The sequence below is a fragment of the Lutjanus erythropterus genome, chromosome 17 (genome assembly GCF_056507025.1).
Source record: "Lutjanus erythropterus isolate fLutEry1 chromosome 17, fLutEry1.hap2, whole genome shotgun sequence".
NCBI classification, from domain to species: domain Eukaryota; kingdom Metazoa; phylum Chordata; class Actinopteri; order Lutjaniformes; family Lutjanidae; genus Lutjanus; species Lutjanus erythropterus.
Genome location: NC_139333.1, coordinates 23,282,585 through 23,302,949, shown reverse-complemented (window position 1 = coordinate 23,302,949; position 20,365 = coordinate 23,282,585). Strand labels below are relative to the sequence as shown.

The window sequence follows — 20,365 nt, the reverse complement described above, 5'->3', positions numbered from 1 at the left end:
TGCGTACAGGAACCCAAAAAGTATTTTACTGATTCGCAGTGAACACTAAATAATTACACAGAGACTTCTGAGCTGCAATCTAAAGCAATACCCAACATTTTTTCATTTGCAATTACAGATAATTGGTCAAACAGTGGGTTGTTAAATTCAACAGTGGATGGAAATCTTGAGTGCATGCAACAATAATTAGTTTTTTTCTTCTTCTGCAGGCTTTCTCCACTTCGAAGTCTCTTAGTATGAGACCAATAGTGTGTGAAACATTTAGCCTAATCAAATAAGGTGCAAAAACAGACTTCATCGCTCAATATGTAATTCATTAACTAATTAACTACTCCAGCTACGTGCCTATTTATTTAACTAATTCATCAGTGGAGTGCTCAAGAGAGCCAACACTTTTACCAAAATCCAACAAGTAATCAAATTTAAAAAAAAAAAAAGTATTTATTGTGTTATTTTTACGATAAAAGCCTTCAGCTGTAACTGTTAATATACTGTGTGAGAGCACCATGAAATTTGAGTATAAAAGGAAGTTATTTTAGAAATTAACTTCTTCCAAAAATATGTTGTACAAAGTTCAGTTAACATCACTGTCATTTCCTCTTGTAACCTTAAGTTTTGTCACGTTTAATTGAAGTTCTCTATAAATAGCCGGTTTAAAAACATTCAGAACAGTTTTATCTCATCTCCGTTTAGTCTTTGTTCCTTAACACTAAAAAAAACAAAAATGTCAATAATGATGACCCACTTATGGTAATAAAAAACAGCTATTCTTTCCTTCCTTGCCTGCATACAATCAGATATTTCTACAAAAAAAAAAAGATCAAATCAACCTGTACCTGCCTAAATCCAGGCTTTATGTTGGGCCAAAAGCATGTCTTCATTACATAATTACTAAGACATGTTGAGCCCCTCTCTGCTCTTCAGGATGAAAAGAAGTTCAATTACCTTGAACTCTAAAAATATGGGATCTGTAGCCGAGCGGAGGATTAAATCAATATTATGGTCCAATCTAAGGCAATGCTCCAGTAACAAAGCACAGAGTAATGGAAAAATCAAAGCGCTCAATGTTTGGACTCTCCAACATTACTCATCCGGCCTCCTGAATGGAGTCTTATCTCGTCATGACAACAGCATAGAGAGAGAGTAATTGCCATGGCAACAGGTCACCTTGAGTTAGACTATATGAAGTTTGCTTCAGGTGAACGCTGCGGGAAATTTTTGATGACGCATCACGGCTGCCACGCTGTCGGGTTCGCCAAACCCGACAGAAACCTTGCGAGAGGTTCAAGTGTTTTGCAGCAGAGTTGAAGTAGAAGAATAACATCACTGCCCACTTGATGCAGTCTCTTTTCTGCTGTGTATTTGTGTCAGTCACCAGCTGACGTGTGACCCAAACACCAGAAGAATATTCCTCCAGGATGCTGCAGCAGATGACTGACCTCCATATGACAAGATCAGAGAAGGAGGCTTTGATCGGCGACCAGATCATCTTCTTCATCTCCTGTGCTGCCATTTTTTCCCCCTTTCTACTCTTCTCTTTCCATTTCGTTTCCACGTTAAAAGAAAAGCTGGATATTGTGGGAAATATGCTTTCCTGTCAAGTTAGATGAGAACAATGATACGGCTCTCACATCTGTGTGGTATGTGAAGCTACAGCCAGCAGCTGGTTAGCTTCAGTTCCCATGAAACAAAAATGCTATTTGCTTCTGCATATTTGTGTTTCCTGTAAAAAGGAGGCAGCTAGCAAGGGACTTGTAGCCCCTTCTGTTTTAATTAGGAAAATGAATTTACAAATCATTGTTTACATATGCATTGTTACGCATTTCACTCTGCCAAGTGGCACCAAAACAAAAACGTGTCTGTGACCCATTTTGAGTCACAACCTTAGCTTTGGACATGGCTGAGCTGAAGCCATCTGTCTATCAGGAAACTTCATAAATCACAGAGAGTTTGGGGAAGGAGTTGAGGGAAAACCAGAAAATATTTCCTCCATAAAGTATGATGCAGTCTCATGCAAATCAGCGAGTAAAATTATAAAGTTGTGTTTTTATACAGTAACAAAGATGCTAGAACAAACTGAACCATCGATGGTAGTAACCAATGAGGCAAAGCAGCCAGGAACACTCAGCCTAAGTGGCATCAATATAAAGAAAGCAGGGAATCATTTCATTGTACAGAAAATTAGTACACACCCCTGAGTGCAGACACAGGGGTGTAAAACTACAAACAACCTACAACAGGATTATTTTGTCATTGTCAGACTAGATACTGGCCTACAGGTGACAAAAACACAGCTAGCTCTGTCTAAACGTAGTAAAATTCTCCTACGAAAGCTCACTCTGTAGCATGTAACATCTAACATGTCATTTAATTTGCACAAAAACAGGAGGCCTCTGCACATGGGCAAGAAACAGTCCCACACATAACAGCCTGTAAAACCACAACTTCTTATTTTTACGCTACAATTTTGCTTGGATTAAACAAACAAGACATAACGTGTCAACTGATGAGCTTTAGAGGTGCGAGGCTGACTAGAGAATTGGCACCTGGTGCGTATCTTGATGGACCAGTTCTGCCTAAAAGTAAAAGTAATGAATGGAAAAAAAAACATTCATTTGCTTTTTTGCCTACTCAAGTGACATTTGGTTACAAATAAGAATATATTTAGATGGAAACACAGCCAGTGTATCGATTTTCTCATCTAACTCTCAGTAAATGTGAAACTATCCCTTTAAGACTATAATTTCTCCATTGAAATACTATTTCCCTCTGCAAAGCAGGCATTGACAGAATGATAAAGGCACTATAAAGGAGAGGCACACATGCATGTTCATCCAAAAAGGCTCTTTAATTGGTCTAAGTGATTAATTACAGGGTGAGGGAGCCAGGTAATATAGATACTAGAATAGCTTTCAATTACCTCATTTAAATTTGATCATTTAACAGTTAGAGGGGGGTGGGGAAAAGAGGGACAATGAGGGAATATAAAAGAGTGGAAAAAAGAGAGAGTGATGAAAATCTTAATATAGGACAACCAATAGAGTTAATACAGTAATAATAACAAATATTCCAGTAAATCAGCAACAGCTTTACAAAAAAGAAAAAAAAATGTGCCAGAAGTGTGATTAGAAAATTTTAAGAGTGACTATAAATTCCTATCATATGTAGAATACATGAATATGACACTAACCAGCCTCAAATAACACATTTTCTCTATATCGATATAGTATTTAGATGCAGAATTGATTTATTGTGAGGCCCTGTGTGATGTTGTGCTGTACTGAAGCCTCATACTGAGACCCAGTGAGGAACAAGAATCCATGGTTTAAGACACCTAGTGCTGGTCAGTGCTGTCCCAAAACTTTCACCATTTTGTAGATTGTGTTCATATGGACTGCTTTCACTCGAAGTCGCTGCTTCCTCTGACTCATCACTAAATGAAGACTTGAAGGGTTTAGCTCCAAAACATTATAAATCTTTAAAGAAGTTACCTGAAATTCGTTAACAGATGTCTCAAAATGATTATTTCATCTTAGAAAACTGCAGTTCTTCTGTGTCTGGAGTCAAAATGTTTTAATATTGAATGTCACATTTTGGAATTAAACTCTTCATGTGTACGTCGCAGCTGTCTTCAGAAGTCTTGCTACAGTGGCTGCTTGTTTTTGGTGGCTGTTATTTAAAGAGACGATCCCTTTATTCCTCAACTATTGCTCCGCAGCTGTAAACAGTTCATCTACTCGACGACACCCCAACCATCCACAATAAAATATACACAACACACAAACAGCATGAAAACTCTGGTTATAAGTTTAACCATGCGCCAACACCGTGGACTGTTGTAAATCTTAGTGCACGTTAAAGCACGGAAAACACACAAGCGTTGTCGTAGGAAAGTAGCAAGTGAGCAAAACCTGCCGATGCCAGCTTTCCACAGCTTTCTCCGAGATAAATCGGTGACTGTGCAGTCTTTTTAGCTTACCGTAGTGTACATCAAATAAGTCCTAAACATCTGTTAAATTTGCAGACCCAAACTTCTATTCTTTACCACACAAAGTCACATAGAAAATCCACAATTATTTCAAGTCATAACTTCTTCCTCTTACATTAAAGGGACAGTTCAGATTATTTGATGTGGGGTTGTTCGAGGTACTATCGGTAGTCAGTAGATGTCGAGTGGCAGCATGAAGCTACGCAATGTACTGTTTTAGGTAGGATCAGCATGAAAAGGTATTTTAGACGCTTAATGGTCTACCAAATAAGATCAATATCAGTTTAAGTGTAAGCTATTTTAGAATATTTCCACCACTTTATTTTGCAGTCAGACAGCTTTTTCTGATGGGAAATCATCATAATATAAGCCTCCACTGGCAAAATCAATAATTTAACAACTTTATTTATATAGAACTTTTTAAAACAGTTTCAAAGTGCTGAACAAAAACAGAGCAAAGCAACAAAAGAATATAAAAACAGTGTCGGTTAGCAAAGTAGATGTCACATGAGCAAATTCAAATGTAAATAAATAAAATAGACAGAAGCATCAGCTTTTAGCTGCGACTTTGGACTGGATAAGAGGGTTTTGAGGATCTCAGGCATTGCGTGATTAAAAGTACAGGTATTTTAAACTCAATTATAAAAGACCTGGATAGCCAACGTAAAGAAGCTAAAATAGGGGTAATATGGTCACATTTTTGAACCAGTTAGGAGCCCAGTTACAAGTTGGAGGCAATGGAAAGACTTTTGGAAGAGACGTGTGTACAGGGAGTTAAAATAGGCAGGGCGTGATGACATAACTGATAAAAACGGGATTGGACAACCTTTTTACAAGTACATCTAATTTAAGGTCAGTGTCAGTGTGGAAAATTACACCAAGACATCTGGCAGAGGTCTTTAAGTTGGATGCCAGTGGACCAGAGAGGTCGGTATCAAATTGAGCCCTGACGTGGAGGGGTGCAAAGAGGATGATTTCGGATTTGCTGTCATTCAGCTGGAGAAAGTTGTCAGACATCCAAGTTGGATCATTTTACCTCGCGTGTGGCTGGTCTGCCTCAATCTGTTAGTTCGTTTGTGTTATTCTGTGATTTTGATGAAGCCAAACTATCTTTTTAAACAACAGAAGTCACATAATAACACAAACATCAAATTAATTGAGGCAATCGTGGATCAACAACTTCTGTGAGGAAAAATTGCAGATTTTGCCCAGAGAGTTTGGTTGGTCTGGAGAGAGCGATGTTGAGCTTATTTAACAACCAATCAAAAAAGGCTGTCTGACAGCAAAGTAAAGTGATGATAAATATAGTGTACACTTAAACTGGTTTAGATTTTTTTTAAGTGGATCTTTTATGAGTGGCTAAATTACCGTGTTGACCCTGTCCATAGCAAATCATTGCACTGGTAGTCTCTGCTTCTCCAAACTGGGGGTGTGTTGACCAGCATCTACTGCAGGTAAAACACTGATTATTATTATAAATATCTCATACAGCCCCACTTCAAAATATCAGAATTATCACTTTAATCTAATCACTACTTCCTCTCTACAGTCTTGTCCTCCACAGTGTCCATCTTATCAGACCTCAGACTCCAGACTGGACACCCGTCGCCAAGGACGAAGTACGCAGGGGCTCCCTGTGGGCTGGCCCCCTGCTCCCTGACCTGCCAGGGCCTCTGATCCAGTCTGGGATCCCTGATAGACCCCATAGGCCCCATACACGCTGTCCTGGTACAGCAGAGCCCGCTGGCTTCCACATCTCCCGCTCCCACAAGCCAGCAGCTGGCACACTGGGCTGGGGCTCGGGTGGCCGCTGGAGGCCTGGCTGTGGTGCTGCAGTTCCAGGGGGCCGTGGTAGAGGGGAAGTCCAGGGTACGAGTTCAGGTAGTGGGCGTACTGTCTGCTGAGCAAGCTTGTGGCTCTCCGTACCATCCCACGCCCTAACCCAGTCCCATGTCGCACTGCTTCTCCGTACGTGGGGAGGTGGGTGGAGTGGGAGTAGCGCAGCCTCTGGCCCTTACGCCCATTGGGCCTCCTCTGGTCCTCCCGTATATGGAGGTAGGCCTGGTTCCGTGGGAGGCACAGGTTGTTTCGAAGGTGGGCAGGGTTGTAGGCCTTTGCAGGTGTCGTCGGTGTGAGAATGCACGGGAACAGGTCTGGCAGGGTGGATGGTGATTGGCTGGACAAAGATGACTGGGATTCGTCAAGTTGGCGCATCTGCTCACTGCCCCAAGTTGCTTTGAGGAAAGAGGGTCGGCGGTGCCTGCGTCTCCCTCTCAGCATGAGGTCCTCCGGGGGCCAGGAGCTGTAGTTCTCTACCCGAGGACAGATCCCCTCCCCTGGGTAGACGCTGTCAACGCTGGGGGCAGAGATGTGGTTCTCTTGGAGGTGGTTGGCTTTGAGCTCGCTCAGACAGGCGGGATTTTTCTCACTCTTCTCCTGGTGTTTTCTCCTCTCTGCATCCATATCATCACACTGGAAACTCTTGGACCTCCGTTTCCGTCTGGAGAAGCCTGCTTGCTGGTTTTGAGGCGAGGACAGCGGGTGAGAGGCGTAGATGTCAGGTAGCTGGAGATCACCGTAGGGGATGAAGGGCGAGTGTGGTTGGGTGTCTATGTAGAGTCTCCCAGTGGTCTGGTAGTGGTGCGGGTGCTGATGAGGGAGCGGCTCACCCACGGCCAGGTGGGGGCTGCTGAGGCTGGACACAGGAAGTGGCCGGTCGTACAGACATGAGGAAGAGTGGGTGGGAAGCGTGTAGCGCAGCGGCGTGGGTCTGGTCACGCTCCTCTGCTGCTTCAGAGAGGTGACAGCAGTCAGAGGTGGGGTTAGGGAGCGTTGAGGAAGGGAGCAGTGATTCTCTGTAACGTAAGCAAATCCCCCCGGCACGGCCTCTGTGGCCACTTGTGGAACACGAATCGGCAAAGTGCCACCATGACGGCTCAATTGCTCGATGGTCTTGGTGGCGTTGTCCAGAGAGGTCTCAACATTAGCAGTGGAGACCAGGTCCTTGGCAGTGCGAAGCATCTTTAGCATGTTTGCTTGAGCATAGTTGGAGGTTAGATCAGGTTTGGCCAAACCTGACGAACGCCCTGGATCCTCCACTCCATTGAAACAACTGTAAATACCCTGAGGGAAGAAAGAAGAAAACAAAGGATGAAAAAGATACAGAGAATGAAGAGAGAATCAGAAAAGGACAATGGGAAGAGACATGGGGAAGGAAAGGGAGCATAAATCACCTAATCATTTGTAATTAAATCAATAGTTAGCCACAAACTGTTTAACCTTGAATCAACCTAGTGGTCCTGAGGGGACAATTTAACAGACGAGATTTCAACCAATTTGTGCATCTTAAAGTGATAGTCCACCACCTAACTAATAAAAACCCTAGTGGCACTAAAATAAAAAAAAAAAACTGATTTCATTAATATCTCATTTTATCACTGAGGCAAGACTTAGTCACAAATTCATTATGCATTCTCCCGGGACTCAAAGAAAAACAGTTTAAGCTGAGAGGATTGCCCCAGCAAATGCACACGGACACACACACACATACGCCTCAAGTCCCCCGCAGAACAAACCGTCTCTAACTGCATGGACAAACACAGCCAAATCCCATGACTGCTCTCTGCTTACAGTTGGCTGAGAGATCCTGAAAGAGCCAAATTTAATTTGGCCCTTGGGGCCGCCCCGTGCGGATTAATGATCAGATAGTCATTTAGCCGTTAATCTGATAAAACTCGGATCCAGGCACAATGGTGTAATTACACGGCAGAGGAGCAGAGGGGCTGCAGTCCATAGACATTTCCCTGGCTGTAACTTCAGCCAGAGCTTTTTGCCTCAATAACCACATTCCCAAACAACAGCATCAACAAAGTGGGTACTGATTTAGGCTAATTGCAAATGAACATTAAGCAATCAAAGTTAAATGTTGAGTAAAGTGCAGAATTAGTGCTGCTTTTCTTTCCTTTTATCTCTCCTCTCTCCCCTCCCCTCTCATTCCTAATAAGAATGCAGTGCCATTTTAGCTAATATTTTAACAAGACCCTCCAATGATACCATGTAATTACATGCAAATGCATCCATTTGCACTCATTTATCATCACATAAAAGCGACTTCATGTAAAACAGCATATTATACTGAAAAGGCAACCACTTAGAGTCAAAATAATCAACCAGCCAATCTTTCAATCACTCACCAAGCTGTTTTTCAACTAATCTAATTACAGGCCACCAATCAGTCTCCTAACTAAATAATATAAGTAAAAATCAGTGAAGCAATTCCAATTCAACCCTAGTTCTATAAACCAAGCAATCAGCAATCAAACCAACCAAGCATCCACAAACAGCTAAAGAATCAACTGACTGATTAGCAAATCTCACCCTACTGATGGCCAACAGGAAGTCAAGTTTGTGCGACTTGTGGAGGGAGTGTCGTAGTTTCCAGTAAAGCAGGTGTTCCCATGCAAAGACCAGCAGGCTGAGGCCCATGGCCACCAGCAGCATGTAGAAGACCCCCGCCATGTTGTCGATGTCCAGCTTGCTGCTCATCACTTCGTTCTTCTCGTTCTGGCAGATGCCCGACAACCAAACCGTCTCCAAGCGCTGGGTGTCTCCTGCAGGGAGGGACGGAGGATTATGAGAGGAGATAGGGAAGAAAGTGAGACAGTATGACTTCACAGATTGAAGAGGAGAAAGAGATAGGAAGGCCTGAAGGTAACATTTATGCATGATAATTTCTGTTGACCCCTTGCTTTTCTGTGTTCCATTTATGTTAGACATCGGATGTTGGATCTGGGATTGATGTCCCACCTGAACTGACCACGTTCCAGTACAACAAGTTGGAAACAAAGGTGAACTGCCTTCCAGGAAAACCTTTGTCATGATTTATAGCAATGCATTAAGAAATATTTTGCTAAATATGAATGTTGTAGCAATATGTCCACAAATAGAAGTTGGACAGTACTATGTGCTTTCACTACTGTTAATACAAGTAGCAGTCTTCATCTTGGGTTTTGAGGTCAGGGTTGGTGAGGTTCCTTTGACTTTCCAAGTCAGAAATCCGACTTCAGGGGTCATTCCAGTCGAAATGTCTGATTGGAAACTCTGACTCAAATTCTGACTTCCCAGTTCAACTAGAACTGACCATTACATTTGCCTGGCTTGTCTGTGCTGAAAAGAAAAGTTCTGAATATGGTTCAAAGATGCTGCTGGTGGACCATTAAAGGCAACATTCGTAGTCACATCTTAAGTTTACTGATGTTAGCAAAGCATTTTGCCAGTATTGGGACTTTGTTTTTGTTGGATTTAGAATTAAACATTGATGATGAAGTTGCAGTGCTGACTATGAACATTTAAATAAAGTTGTGATGTTCAGTCTTTGCACTGAATGAAGTCTACGACCCACAGACAACAGCAGACTCTCTGTATCTTTGTGCGTGGTGCTCTTCTGGGCCTGTATTACAGCTTCACTTATTGCTTCCTTCAGAGGTTTGTTCCATTTATTCTATGTTAATATCATTGGGGAGTTGATTTTCCACTTTATGACTTGTACCTGTCATGTCAACATAGAAGCTGTAATTATGACTGGATTGGACTTGATAATCCTTATTGTCCCAGAGGGGCAATTTGGTCCGCAAGCAGTAATCAGCACAACCAGTACACAAACAACACGCATCATAAGAACGAATAAAGAATATAATTACAGCATATAAATACATACAATAAATATGATCATAATAAAGTAGCAATGAGCTGGAAAAGCAGTATGACTCCATCTGACCTTTGTTAAAGTATGTGTGCAATATCGTCTAGGCCTACAGCTTGTTAAAGAACCCAAGAGCTGAGGGAACAAATTATCTTTGCTATCTGGAATGTGTACGTCCTCCCTGATGGCAGGAGTCAAAATTCTGCATGAAGGGGGTGTTGCTGGTCTGTTAGGATGGCGTTTTCCCTCTGAGTGGCTATAACTTGATAAAAACGGCCAAGATCATTCACGTTGGTGCTAATGGTCTTCTGGCAAACAATATTTCCCATCTTGTTTTTGTTAACCATGCTGAAGTTGCCAAACCAACAAATCAGTGCAAAAGTTAAAATTGACTGAACAGAAGATGAATAAAACATTTTCAAGGGTGATCTGTCAGTGGTGAAACACCTGAACATCTCATGAAAACTGGTCTCTGCAGATGGAGTGGGATCAAAAGTCATTTTGTCATCCAGGATTTGTTCCACCTGTGTCCGATTAGTTCCCTGCCAATTTAGTCCCTGTGTTTCTCTGTTTCTGTGTCAGATCCTCGTCATTCTTTGGTGTCATCCCCTGTTTTTCAGACCTTTGTAGCATTTGTTGGACTTCGGATTTGGGTTTTCCCTTGCTGGATTTGTTTGTTTTTGGACCCTAGTTTTGACCCACTGCCCTTGCAAGTAAGCTGTTTCTTTATTCAAACACATTTTGAACTGTTTCTGCTTCACCCTGTCTACATTTTAGGTCCACCATGTTGTTTTGTTTGGCACACTTGACAGTATAGACCCATAAAACATGATCCCTTTCAATCCTCACTTCTGACCCACTAGACGTGTGTGGTGGTGGATGTATCTGCAGAGAACTGTCCTCTGTCTGTCTGTGCTTGGGACCCTCAGAACCGAAACATGGTATTTGAATTTACAGTGCTTAAACACATCTGCATTAGCCATCATTACCACATTAGCTGCCCCTCCAGGCCTCTGAGCAGGTGGCCAGCTCTTGAGCTGTGTTCTCCCCAGCGGCCTCCAGGGAGCACAGCACATTTTATCACTCAGTTACCGTATGGTGACCACAAACACACTATTTATTACATCATCACGGAGAGCTCAGAGTGACTGCGAGTGTGTGTGTGGGGGGGTACGCTTAAGCTCTCAGAGGAGGGAGGATATTAACTCCACACCGGCGGCCGTCATGGTGAGTGTGTTAGTGTGTGCATAGGTAGGAGGGATAAGTGTGTGTGTGTGTGTGTGTAAGTGTGTGATGGAGATAATCATATCCCTAACACTCCCTGCTGTTCTGCAGGATATTAACTCTTCCCTGTAAGCCCACTTCCCTGCCGATACAGCACACCCTGAACTGGATGGACGCCAGTTGCACGGTTCGCTTACAGTGAGACAGAAATAGACGCAAATAGATAAAAAAAAAAAGAGAAGAAAGCGTAAGAGCGTGTGCACATTTGGATCGTGTTTTATATCATGTGCCCACCGTCTCCGAGGAACTGCAGCAGCGCCAGGTCAATAAGCCGTTTCCAGCGGGAGTCCTTCTGCAGGGCGATGCCGTATCCTGTGGTGGCGAACACTTTCCCGCTGCCGATGGTCACCAGCTTGCAGCCCTCATCCTTCCCAGCCATGTAGTTCAAAACAGCAGCGTCGTAGATGAAGGCGTCCAGCTTCCTGCACGCAAATAGATCATCGTCATCTTAGAATAAGTTCAATAAGGTCTTACATACATGATAAAATTCTGTTTAAATCTTAATGTTTCTCTCTTGAAGGGATAGTTTTAATTTTTCAAGTGGGCTTGTATGAAGAGTAGATGGCGGTCATTTGAAGAAGCAGTCTGAAGAGGCAGCTAAGCAATGTGGACAGAGTCAGCAGCAAAATGCATTTTAGCTACCTAAAAACATCTTAGTGACATTATCAATTTGACACGTAATAAAAAGAATAGCTGAGGCTGATAGGATTTGATTTCTGATTTGATCTGATTTTGTTTTGCAGATATTTGATCATAAACCAAACTGTTGGACGGGGTAATATTTTGACCTGCTTGGCCTGCTTGGGCTCTGAGGACTGTGAAAGTCTGGGTTACACTTTATTTATAGGCAAAGCGAAGTTGTCATTGTTTGAGATGTCTTTGTTATGAGAACTTGACATTAATCAAACTAATAATGTCTTTGTTTTGACAAAGTGACATTCACCGAGACAACACAACCTGTCAGTGTCTTTGTCCTGACAACTTTAAATGATCAAAAAACCTGTGGTAACCTTTTTTTTAAAGGGATGTGCATACTATTGACAGTTAGCTGTGCAGCTATTGGTCGTATTAGCTGGGTGACGTGAATGAAAAGAGAAAACTCTGAACTGCTCAGATGTTAGATTAAAAGTCAGGGTACCAGTAAAGTCCTTAAGGATTTATCTTCTGGTGACCATGAATATATTCACAAAATTTTATGGCAATGAGTCTTGTCATTGTTGAGATATTTCAGTCAGAATCATAGCGATCCTGAGAATCATGTCGCTAGCGAGGCTTAAATTAAAGGTGACAAAATCTTCTAGACAAGCTTCAGGCCTCTGAAAGTTAATTCTCATTCCACGCCAGCACAAGGAATTCAGTCAAATAATATAAAATATACACAGTTTATAGTTACAGTAATAGGCTCAGAATGTGCAAAGTCACTTCAAGTGTTTAAGCTTACTCTTTGTTAAGTCTGGATGTTTGACAGCACTTTTCCATACAAATTAAGCTTCAGGTGACATGATTTTTTTCATCTAAAAATACACCCATCACGTCCTAAATTTACAAATAGGTGCTGCAACACAAAGAGCATCAAATCTTTGCTGTATCACACAAATTATGATCGTTATTAATGTGGCGTCTGATGTCTTTACTGGCAGGAGGATTTGTTAAATATAACCACTTATGTAACTGTGTCATATAATGTAAAATATCAGCAAAACTGTACCCGGTTTTAAGGCTTTCTAGAGCTTCTTCCACCCCCTTCTGGTTGTATTTCATCATGTGTGTGTGCATGTCCGGGTAGTTGCTGCGGATGTTCCTCTCCGTGCTCCCGTTTGGGACCGTCCCGAAGCGGAAAGGGGGGTAATGCTCCTGTGGTTTCTGGAACTGTAGGGAGACACAGGATGAGGAGAGGCGAAGAGGAAGGAGAAGATATGAGAGATGATGAGGAGAGAGAGGCAACAGAAGAAGAATAAGAGTTTTGGTAAGGAGAAGAAAGGAGGAGAGGAAGAAGGAAGTAAGAAGAGAATGGGAGGAGAGGAGAGAGACTAAAGGGATGGGATGGGAGAGAGAAGACAGAAAGGAAGACAAGAAGAGAGGGAGAATGGGAAGAAAAGGTACAAAATGAGAGAGAGGGGAGAGTTGGGTAATATAGAAAGGGGGGGAATGAGAGGAGAGTAAAGAAAAGGAGATAAGGAAATAAGTGGAGAGAAAATATTGAAAGAGATGAAAATGAGAAGACAGGAAGAAGTAAAAAGAAAAGAAGAGAGAGGAGAGGAAAAAGGAGTAAGGAAGACATAAGAACAGAGTGAAAAGGAAGAAAGAGGAGAGGACTTAAAAAAAGACGAGTGGAAAAAAAGGCAAAGGCAGAGTTAAGAGGGAAGGGAAGGATGGAGGAGAGTGGAAACGAGGAAAGAGGAGAGGAGAAGGAAGGAACAAAGAGGAAAGAAAAGAGAAGAGCAAAGGAAAAAAGAAAGATGATGGGAGATGAGAAAATAAGAAAGAAAAAGAAAAAACAAATAAAAGGAGAGGAAATGAGAAAAGGGGAGAATAAAGGAAAGAAAGAAAGAAAGAAAATGGCAGAGGAAAAAAGAAATAAAAGGAGAGGAGATGAGAAAAGGGGAAAATAAAGGAAAGAAAAGAAAGAAAATGGCAGAGGAAAAAAGAAAAGAACAAAATAAAAGAAGAAAAGAGGAGGGGAAAGGGAATAAATACAGGACAGAAAAATAAGGACAGTAAAAAGGGGAGAAGAAGAGGAGAGAGGAGGAAAGAAAAAGTAAGAAAAGAGGAGAGATGATTGAAGAATGAGGAGAAGAAAGGAAGAAAAGAGTTAAGGGGAGAGAAGGAAAGGAAATGAAAGAAGAGAGGAAGGGTGAAAAGGGAAGAGAGACAAAGGAAAACAGAAGAGGAAAGGAAAGAAAAGAGTTAAGGAGAGGGAAGGAAAAAGGACAGAGGAAGCATGAAAACAAGAGAGGAAAGGAAACGAAAGGAGAGGAGAAAAGAGGGGAGAAAAGGAAAAAAGTAGAAAAGAGGAGAACGGAAAAGGACAGGAAACAAGAAGGAGTAGATATAATTGTGAAAGGAAGAGAAAAGGAGGACCAAAATGAAGAAATGGGTTGGAAAGCAGCAAAGAGGATGAGAGACTTCTCAGTTAAATGAAATCCATTTTCAAGTCATTCCATTTTTTTTTTTCCAAGAACGACTTCATCAGCAGCCAAACTCAACCCTAATGGACACGACAGCATTCCATTCCACTCACCTTCATTTGATTACATCTGTCAACAAACATCTGTTTGAATCATTTCACTGCCCCCAGATGATCCTGATCCGCTTCAGTCTGTTCCCGATCGAAGTTCACATTTCACAAGCTGACGTATTAATGCAGCAGAAATACGTCCGTTAGAGCTCAATTAGACTGTAAACAGGAAAGATCTATTCATCTTGGTTACGGCATTGACCTTTTGAGCCGAGCGCAAATGAATGGGCCAATCAAAATGTGAGCGTGTGAGTGGGAGTGTGCATGTGACTTGATATAATCGCTCTTCAGCTGCGGCTGTAGTGGATTCGGTTGGGATGTTGCACGTCTTTTATTATAATAATCAGCTGTTCGAACAAAAGCCCGCATCACCAAGACAAGATTAGAAATTGAAGGGAACAGTCTCATTTCTTTTAAGGCTCTCTTAATATAATACTCACATGTGCATATGTGCATTGAAAAAAATGATCAGTTGCTGGGATTGTTCCTCTTGTACGAGCTGGCAGCAGAGATTCCTACCAAATTTGAGTCTAAGTGATGGGGAACAAAATCCACATTGTTATGCACGAAACTGCCTCAGAGTCTGAGGCCTGTCAGATACTGTTGAGGTACATGCCTGGGCATTTTTATACATTTCAACTTTCTGAAAAACATTGGGCCCCATGTATGAATCTTTTCTTAGTTTCTTCTTAAGCTAAACAAAGCAGTAAGAGGAAAATAAGAAATTCACATGTGGGATTGATAATATGTTCCCTGACAGCCAAGCCTGTAAGTTGCATGTTGATGAATTTCTTTGGATCTTGAATTGGATGCGTACGCCAGGAATTTTTACAATTAGAGTATCCATATAAGGGCAGCAGACTCAAGTGTCGTGTGCAAACCAGGTCAAAAACTCACAAAGTTTTCGAAGCAGGTTTATACCACCAGCAGGATTGCCAGCCCCTTAAAGTTTAGTTGAAGTAAGTGTGACGGTTCAGCGGTCTGAGTTAGAGAAATTAAGTGGATATCTTCCGAAGTTACCCTCTTTTTATTCATGCTGTGTGTTACTATCCCTCTGCCATGGCTCAGCAAGAAAACACTGGAGAATTTCTGACCATAGGGACTCTAGAAAGGTCCAGCAGTGCCTCTTTTTTGCTGAGGAAACTCAAATAATGGTAAGGAAATTTAAACAAGTCTCTCTTTAAGCCACTTCCAGCATTGCACTCTGGCACACCTACCTGTCATGCTCTTGACCTCTGCCTAGCCTGAAGTCTCTGATCCAGTGAATCCAGACTTCTACAAAGATTCAGCTCCACCTTAGTGCCTGCTCTGTCAGTCTGTGTTCCAGCCTTTCTAATTTTATTTGCTCATTGCCAGTTTTCCTGAAACAAATCCTGTTTCTCCTCTGCTTGCAGTCACGTCTGCTCTGCTCCAGCCCGTGCCTCCAGCCCTTCGTCTCGTCAGCCCTGCGCCTCTGCCTTCGACCTCGACTCAGGTCATCCGCTTCCCGGTTTACACCCTGGTTTAAGCCCAGTTCCTCAAGGCGGTTAATATCCATACTCTTTACGCTTTGCAATAATCCTCTTTCAATCAAACTGCAGACCCCGCCTCTTGGGTCTCCCTCTTGGGTTCACTGTCTCAGCCTTGACAATACCTAACAAAACCCTCTGGCCAGGACAAACACATTGGAAAAGTTATTATTTACCAACTGCTGTTGACTCTACACTCAGTTACCGGTGTTGAGTTGTTGCAGAAACACTCCTCTTTATGATGCAATACACTTAAACAGCATCACAAACTACATCCTCCAAAACGATCATACAATTGAGTCTGTATCTCTCTAAAACAGTTTCAACAAAAACATATAAAACATTACAACTGTCAGAAATGTAGGTTTTATCGTAGGACTATTGTCTTAGACTGCCTTAGTTATGCAGTATGTTTTAAACAGCTTTTACTTCATGCACCATGTGTTCTTACTCAAGACATATTCACATTTACCCTATGATGGACAAGATTTTCTGTATCTGAAATACTTACTGGAGCACCAAATGTGTATTAATCCACTGCTGAAAATAGCCCCTGACAGCTGCACATCTGTTTGATTGACACTGCTGTAGGCAAGGGCTCAAATTTCAAATGAAACCATATATTTGTGACCCATTTTTAAAGATTTTCCACTTCAGTGGAGACAAATGAGCTTGAAATGAAAGCTCTTCTTTGGTCCACTTGGTTCGTAGTAACCAACACTCAACCTGGGAACCCCTGGTTATTCAGTGTAATCAGGTTAGGTGGGTTCCTGTTGTGTTGCTTTGGGTCTTCAGTCTGTGTTGTTTTTAATACCCGAGTGGATCATCTGTCACATGATGCATAATAATTATCACAGGAAGGAAAATGTGTTTTTGAGGTGAGATGGAGAGTGTGAAGGTTCAGGAAAAATAAGCTAACACCTTTTTTATGGGTCCATCATTTCTGAATCATTTCCTAATATTTTCCAACAAGTTTCCTAAAGTACTGCGTAATTTGGTACTAATTATAGGAAAAACAGAGTGGCCAACTGGCACGCCTCTACTTAACTAATGCCAACTAATTGCTAGTGCTTATTTATAGGGGACAGTGCACACTAATCAACATTAGCATGTAACAGCTAGAAAGAGTTGTGAATATGAAAAAACGCACGCAGCCTTGTAAAATGAACCAGACTGAAATGTTTCCACGGGCGTTGCAGCTCATTACTTGGTGGCACATTGTGCTGCTGCCAGTGTTGGTGTCCTCTCTTGATTTGGGTCTGTTTGGGTTGACCGCATTTGGAATCAGGTCTGATTATCCTCGTGTCTATTCGGATCAGGTTCTGACCATCCTCAGGTCCCGCACCCATCTGATCCGTGTTTTTGAAAAAAAAAAAGATTCATGCTCGTCAGGTTTAGATGGGTTTAGGTTTTTCCACAGTTCTGTTAGACACGGTAGGGGAGCTGAGAAGTATTGATAGATGGATTTACACATTGATTTCCGTCCTTTCATGGCATTTATTAACAATAAGAAAAATATAGGATAACACTTGCCTTATCCTTTAAACCTGCAAGACGTGAACTCAGTCAGCCTACGGCCTAAATCCGCCTAATCCTCAATCGTGTAGGATCTCAGAATTAAGGGGCAGCTGAGGTCGTGTTGTGCAGGGTAATTTATATTGGTCCCATATGCTGTGGGACATAATACTTCTGCATAAAGTTAATATCGTCAGTTAATTCAACCATAGATCACTGAGGTGGCTCTGCTGATCCCTGCCGGGGAGTTGTTTTCGCTATCTGTGAAGAGCGAAATGCGTTCTCGTAAAGCTCCTCTGAGGCCCTGTCTTCAGGTTGAGTGTTTATGCGTGTGTGTGTGTAAGTGGTGGAGTAAGTGTGTGGGTGCTGTTTTCTTCAGCGGCTTGACTCTTTTTAATCGTTTGACATTTGGCGATCTTGTTTTAACAGTGTGAGCGAGACGAGAGCCGGAGACGGCACAGGGGGAATATTGATGGACAGACCGAAATACTGACAGGACAAGTCGAGACTCAGACACCATCTGTATTGACAGAAGGCAGTAATTGATTAGTCATTCATGCCACTGGGTTCCCCACTGATAGGAAAAGGACAGAGACGTTCACAACAAAGTTCTTTTACTTGACTTCATTTTAAAGGCTTCCTGCGCTTCCTTTGTCTCTCTTCCGTTCATGGTTTATTAGCCAATGCAGAGCGATGGACAAAGAAAAGAGGAGATGATGTGGCATAAAGACAGAGAAGTGGTTTGCTCGATATCTCACTACTCCACAAAAACATCCTGCTTTCTCCATGTCTGAGTGGACTTTCAATAACTGTCCCGCCTCATAATCGCTCTGAGGTTATTATTCCAAGTGTTGTTTATTCACTCTCTTACCTTCTTGTCAGAGAGGCCGGACACTGTGTCGATATATTGCTCCTGGATCATGAAGGCAGCCAGGTTGGCAGTGTAAGAGGCCAGGAAGATGACAGCGAAGAAGGCCCAGACCAGGACCATGATCTTACTGGTTGTTCCTTTTGGGTTTTCAATCGGGACCGAGTTGTTGAAGACGATGCCCCACAGCAGCCACACTGACTTCCCGATGGTGAACGTGGGACCACCCGGAGCTGAGAAGACAGAGGAAGGACAGAGTCAGAGAGGCTGTTTCAACATGGACATCTCTAACCCAGAATTACCAAAAAGGGGCTCCAAATTCCAAGAATCAGGTCCAAAAAGATAGCGGTGCGCTCAGGGGGGTTAGTCTTACAATTGACCTGACCTAAGTCCCGCCCGTTGTTGCTTTGTGCTCCAATGACAGTTGAGCAAAGTTGGTATCTCAGTCAACTTTCTCCTTCCCTGTTTCCTGGACTTAGATATGCTATGTGCTTATGTTGGAAAGAAAACCCAGTTTTGAAGATCATCAAGTCAATACAGATCTAAATGACAGACCACAAGTAGACCAGTCCTGTCGATTCTGGGAATAAGTACAAGACAGTTTGTCATCGAGTATTTTCCGAGCTGTCCGAGCTGAAGCAAATACAAGGCCAGAGGCCAAGAGTGGAGTTATTTTGACAGACCAAACATTTTCCCAATGAACCTGAACCTCCACTTCAATATAAAAGAGATGAATTGGATTTTCTTTGCATTAAAAAATGTGACATTTAAAAAATCTAAAAAATCTGTAAAAAATCTCTATTTCTCAGCATAATCCACAAGCCATGCTGTGAATAGTGTTCTTTCCACTACTGTTGAGCCAAAATAATGACTATAATAATTTTTATTTTTAAGAATCATGCATAAATATAAGGAAATATAGGGAGTTGAAAATGACTCACTATAAAGTACTGGAGTTGTGTTATTTAATTGTTGTCGGGACATGGAGTGCAGACACACCCTTTTAACAATAAGCAGACTGAGGCAGGTGTGCATTTGCATTGTAGTAATTGTAGGAGCTGGTATATAAGAAGCTGTCGCGAAGTTGGTGTTCTTTGGTTTGTAGCCAGCCACATGGATTTTTGGCCGCTGAGTGACAGTTAACTGAAGTTGTTCTCTCTATCTTGTATTTGTCTGCTCGAACACAAAGCTTTATGTGCGTCATCTGGTAAGAACAATTCATTTGTTTGTGAAAAGTAGAGAAATGTAGCACAAGAGTCTGAATGAGAAAAAAAAAAATTGTGACAAAAGACAGAAATCATTGGACTTTGAGTGATGTTTGAGTACGTCGACTCAGTCACATTCCAAAGGACAAGAAGGGAGTAAACACATGCTTTTGAAATTTGCTTCTATACCGTTTTTACGGCAAAATTAGCGCACATATTTGTTTTGGGTTTTTTTTTTTAAATCCTGGTAAACCTAAAAGAATAGGCTAGTAAAGTGTTTCCTCATCTGACACTGCCAGAGAAAGTCACTATTGGTGGTGAAAACAAACCTATGTTGATAGTTATTAGAAAACAAGAAGGAAACACCAAGTCAAGCATTTTGTTCAACCATCCATCCACCCCGACCTTGTTCCTCTGTAAATTTTGTGGCTCTTTAACAAGATCAAACTACTTCCGTCTTTTGCTCCTGATAAACAGGAGTCATCATTCCTGCAGCTACTGGTGGTCTTTTTCAGTAAAATGTAAATTTATGTCTCTATAAGCTTATTAGCCGATTGGGAAAATGGGCTTGTTTTCTTCTTGTTTAATATTTTATGATAGAGAGTAGTAAACCAAAACCATCTTCATGTTTAGATAACTCTAGAGGGGAGTGAGACAACGCAGGGCTGCAACTAATGATTATTCTAATTCATGATTAATTAGTTGATTAATTTCTCAATTAATTGAGTGAAAAATGTCGATCACTGTTTTTCAAAAAACTCAAATGTTTTGTTTTGTCCTCAAAATGGTTAAACTTAATTCAACTGAAAAAAAAAAATCCAATTTAGTAGCTAGAAACAGAGAACTTTGACATTTTTTTCTTAAAAAATTACCCCTTGAATTTATTATTTATCAGTTCATAATAGATGAATGGTTGCACCTCTAGACAATATGTTAATTTGGGTAAAACAACCATTTAAGTCTGCGAATAAATTTAGCCACAGATGTATTGAGTGTCAGTTTGATGATATTCTTTTGTCACGTATTTGTTTCTACATTTTCTGTCATCAGCCGAAACC

The 20,365-nt window shown here is 41.7% G+C and overlaps 1 protein-coding gene across 1 annotated transcript in view; it reads right to left on the bottom strand.

Moving 5' to 3' along the window:
* Positions 1-2,825: 2,825 nt before the first annotated feature.
* Positions 2,826-20,365, bottom strand: part of LOC146312256 (glutamate receptor ionotropic, NMDA 2C-like) — an 80,654-nt gene continuing 63,114 nt past the window's right edge. The window contains exons 12-16 of the mRNA XM_084740833.1: positions 18,106-18,335; positions 12,682-12,842; positions 11,208-11,395; positions 8,366-8,598; positions 2,826-7,111 (exon numbers count right to left, since the gene is read on the bottom strand). Of these exons, the coding sequence (XP_084596959.1) occupies positions 5,564-7,111; positions 8,366-8,598; positions 11,208-11,395; positions 12,682-12,842; positions 18,106-18,335 (2,360 nt within the window). The 3' untranslated portion in view covers positions 2,826-5,563. The remainder of the gene's footprint in view (positions 7,112-8,365; positions 8,599-11,207; positions 11,396-12,681; positions 12,843-18,105; positions 18,336-20,365) is intronic.